This window comes from Silene latifolia, chromosome 6 (genome assembly GCF_048544455.1).
Source record: "Silene latifolia isolate original U9 population chromosome 6, ASM4854445v1, whole genome shotgun sequence".
In the NCBI taxonomy this organism is placed as follows: domain Eukaryota; kingdom Viridiplantae; phylum Streptophyta; class Magnoliopsida; order Caryophyllales; family Caryophyllaceae; genus Silene; species Silene latifolia.
In genome coordinates this window covers 40,867,900-40,872,465 of record NC_133531.1, presented here as the reverse complement: position 1 = coordinate 40,872,465, position 4,566 = coordinate 40,867,900, and the positions used below count along the sequence as shown (strand labels likewise).

The window sequence follows — 4,566 nt, the reverse complement described above, 5'->3', positions numbered from 1 at the left end:
ATCTCAGATCACGAGCTTTAAACAGGGACCTGACGAGAACTTTCATGAGGCATAGGTCCGTTTCAAGAAGTTGGTGCGAACCATTCCGCACCATGGTTTCGAAAAGTGGAGTTTATGCAATCAGTTCTATAACGGGCTGTATGACGATCAGAGGGCTATCTTGGATACTGCCGCTAGTGGTCGATTTGTTGAGAATATAGGAAAGACTAAGGGGTGGAAGATCATTGATGACTTAGCCACCCATAAAGCTGAGTATGGGAATTCCAGAGGGAATCAAAGGAGGAGTGCTGAATCTCCTTCTGTAGCTGCACTTGAAGCTCTCACTACGAGATTTGATAAATATGAGTTGGGAGGAGCTTCAAAAGGAGGGATGTATCAGGTAAATGTTGTTTCAGACGGTCCTTTCGTCTGTAGAAGATGTGGAGCTGAGGGACATGTTTCAGAGAATTGTCCTAGTCCTTTTGAGTCTTGTGCTGCCTTTCAACATTATAGGTAGACAAACACTTATTATGAGCCGAATGTCCATCCCAATTTGAGGTGGACAAGCCAAAATGTGCTCAATCCTACTCCTCCTCCGAACCAAAGCAGCGTAGTATATTCCTCCACACAAGAATCAACAAGGCTTTCAGAAGCCTCCTTCTTTCACTCCTTCTAATCAGGGTGCATCATCTTCCGGTGGGGTGAGTGAAATTGGTGAGCTTAAGTCTATGTTGCAAGCCCTTACAAAGCAGTTTCAGCTGAGTGATCAACAAAGCAACTCAAGTGATCAACGGAAAGACGCGTCTATAAAGGCACTTGAAACTCAAGTTGCCCAATTGGCCGCAAATCAATCCTCGAGGAAGCAGGGTCATTTACCGACTAAAAATGAGAAGAATCCACTTGAGACGGTAAATCTGATAGAATTGAGAAGCGGTCTTTATTATGAGGGACCAGAAGTGTTGAAATCAGACCCGAGGAAGTCTAAAACTGATGATGAACAGTGTTCAGGCGAAAATAACGAGCTGACAGCTAAGAAAGTGCTCGATCGACTGATCTCAGGTGGTCGATCGAGTAGGAATGATGAAGAAACCGGTCGATCGAGTGGTTTTGATGCTCGATCGAGTGAAGTAGAAAAGGGAGTTGCTCGATCGATTGGGAATTTTGTTGGAATATGTGTCCTCCGACAATAATGCGATCACGACTGTTGATCATGATGATCACATGTTTAAGTCTCATTATAAAGAATACAATTGGGAAGTAATATTTTACTGTCAACTGGTCAACATATATCGGTAATGATTGGCTGACTAGAGTTTGACATTACTGTCGTGTGACGGTGGTGATCAGTTGACCCCCTAGGTCATACCTATAGGGCAACACTCTTAATTGATTATTTAATTAATCGTATAACGTTACGAGTTAATTAAATTACTTGAAAATTGACGGACGATTTTGGAAGTATAATTTACGTATCATATTGAAATGTGATTAAATGAGATACGGTCTGAGTGATCGAATTGTATCATTACTCGGATGAAATTATTGTTTAAAGAAACAATCGGAATTGAATGAATTATTATAAATACAATCTGTTGTGATTTATAAGTGGTAAAATTTTTGGTACAAGTAATTATGAAATTACTAAGTCGATTTTTGTATGTGACGTATTTTTATTAATACGTTGATTTTTAATATGTTAAAAATACATAACAAATTTATGTGACATGTGACATGTGACATATTGACAATTGACAAAAATAATATGGAATCCATATTAACTAAAGTGCCGAAAATGGAGGAGTATTAGGCTTAATATTGTGTTTATATTATAAGTGGTAAACATAATGATTAAAAGCAAGAGTAGCCATGCAACCCTATTAAACCTTGTGAAGACAAATGTGGGCATGCATTGGCTCCCATAAACACCTCCTCCCCAGTAGGTTTTCCAAGAAAGAAAGGCAAAGGTTTTGTCTTATATTTTTTCATATACACTACTTTGATTTAGTTAGTGTATTATTTCATTCAACCATCATCCAAAAAATAAGATTTCTAGAGAGATAAAAAGCTCTCTTATTCTTCTTCATTAAACCGAAATTATTAAGTGTTGCTTTGAACAATGTTCTGAAGCAAGGCCCTTGGAAGGTGGGCCATAATACCCTGATCTTAAAACAATGGAGTCCTTCCTTTTCTTTAGAGATGGATAGAGTTGCTAAGGTTCCCATTTGGATCCTTTTCCCAGGTCTAGACCCTTTCTTATGGACTGACAAGGTCCTGAGTAAGATGGCTAGTAAAGTAGGAAAACCACTGTATGCAGATCCAGCTACTACTTCTAAGGACAAACTGTCTTTTGCCAGGGTGCTTGTAGAAGTAGATGTATCCCAGGAGCTGCCTTCTCATGTGGTTATTAACACCCCCCATCTGGGTCAGTACTCTCAAAAAGTTGTTTATGAATGGTTGCCCTACTACTGTAAATGCTGTGGCAAGTTGGGTCACACCTCTGTGAATTGTAAAAAGAATAAGACTCAGGCTCCTTCTTCTGGGTCTGTTCCTTCTGGACCAGTTTCTAAGCATGTTCAGTCTCCTCAAAAAAGCTTGACCACTGAGCCTGTTCCCTCTGATCCTTTGGTTACTGATAATTCTTTCCAGATATTAGGGGAGAATCTTGAAGATGATCCAGTTGAGCTAGGTGGTACCTCGAGCTTCCGGGGTGTAGTGGGTTTGGTGGAGAGGAATGTAGACTCAGAATGCTCTATGCTAGGTCAGAGATCCTCTCCTGCTGAGCCAACTCCTCCCAAGAAAGTTTCTGAAATGCACTCAGGAAGCTCAACTAAATCCAAGGGTAAAAAGACATCTAAACCTAAATCTCAGGGAGCTACTAAATCAGTTTCTGGCATAAAAGACAAATCTGGACTAGGTGGTACCTTGGTTTCCACTCAGAATGATGGGTTAGTTGAGGGGAGGAATATAGGCTCAGTAAGCTCTCAGCTAGTCCAGAGATCCTCTTCTCACCTACCCCTCTCTTCTGATTTGGATTCTCAAATGCATCAAGAATGTCCTATTCCTTCCCCTGGTTTGATAGATTCACCTGACCCTGGTGGTTCTGTCTCTCTGGGGAATGTTATTTCCAATCATGGTAGTGAGCAAGTTTCTTTGACTGTCCCTGCAGTGGGTCAGTCTGTGTTACAGGCTAGCAGTTCTTCAACTGATTTAGTGGATACTCATGGCTTTGTTCCCACACAATCCCATTCCAAATGAAGATTGCCTCTTGGAATGTGCGTGGCTTAAATTGTCCTCTTAAACAGGCTGAAGTCAGAGATTTTCTTATCCAAAATCACCTAGATGTAGTGGCTCTCTTGGAAACTAGAGTGAAAATTGGTAATGCTTCCCGCATTCTTAATACCAGTTTTAAGCATTGGGATTCTTTTTGCAACTATGATCATCACTACAATGGCAGGATTTGGCTTCTTTATAATCCCTCTCATGTTACTGTTACTGTCCAATCAATTGGTGCTCAATGGATCAGTTGTAGAGTGCTGCATAAAGTGTCCTCTACCTCTCTTAACCTTACTGTGGTGTATGGTAGCAATGATGCAGCTGAAAGAAATGCCCTTTGGACAGGCCTGATAGCTGCTAGAACTTCTACTCCCTGGCTGGTAATGGGGGACTTCAATGTTGTTAGGTGCCCATCTGAGAAATTAGGTCCTCATCCTCCTATTCTTCATGAGATGATGGACTTTAATTCTTGTTTGATTTCCTGCAATCTGGAGGACATTGCTGGTACTGGTGCTGACATGACTTGGACTAATAAACAAGATTCCTTGACTAGAGTTTGGTCTAAATTGGACCGTGCCCTTGTCAATCAGCAATGGATTACCTCTTTTCCTACTTCTCATGCTCTCTTCCTGGAGTCTGGTCTCTCTGACCATTCTCCTGTGGTGGTTCAGGTTCAGGAGGTTATTAAAACTCATAAACGTTTTAGTTTTCTGAATAGCTGCATCCAGCATCCTAATTATGCTTCTACTGTTAGAGATTCCTGGGCTCCTCCTACTGTTGGTAATCCTATGTTCAGACTTTTCACTAAACTTAAGAGGGTCAAACATGCGCTTACCTGATTCCATAGAGAGAACTTTAGTGACCTCACTGGTCGAGTTAAAGCTGCCAAAGATCAGCTCAAGGACTGCCAGCAGCAGCTTTTGCAGGATCCTTTTTCTTCCTTCCTTATTTCTACTGAAAGAGACTGCTTGGCTAGCTATTCTTCTCTCAAGCAAGCTGAATTGGCCATGCTCACTCTGAGAGCCAAATTGACTCATATTCAATCCTCTGATACTAGTTCCAAGTATTTTTTTTGCTAAAATTGCTGAAAGAAAGCATCAGCAAAACATTGGTAATATTGTTGACCAAAATGGCTTGCTTCATCAGGGGGCAGATAATGTTAGTCTTGCTTTCCAAGCCTATTACACTCAGCTGTTGGGGCAAACTGCTCCTGTCCATAAGCTTGATGCTCAGTTTATTGGTCAGGGACCTTGTGTTACTGAAGAAGATAAAATCAGTCTGGTTCAAGCTATTACCTCATCTGAAATCAAAGTC

At 41.0% G+C, this 4,566-nt stretch overlaps 1 protein-coding gene across 1 annotated transcript; it reads left to right on the top strand.

Moving 5' to 3' along the window:
* Positions 1-3,230: 3,230 nt before the first annotated feature.
* Positions 3,231-4,091, top strand: LOC141588001 (uncharacterized). Its single transcript, XM_074409461.1, has one exon. It carries the CDS (start codon positions 3,231-3,233, stop codon positions 4,089-4,091), a length of 861 nt encoding a protein of 286 aa, XP_074265562.1.
* The last annotated feature ends 475 nt before the right edge of the window (positions 4,092-4,566 follow it).

Bases quoted from the DNA above. Each gene is read 5' to 3' on its own strand.
- LOC141588001 (XM_074409461.1), top strand. From the start codon at position 3,231: ATGAAGATTGCCTCTTGGAATGTGCGTGGCTTAAATTGTCCTCTTAAA.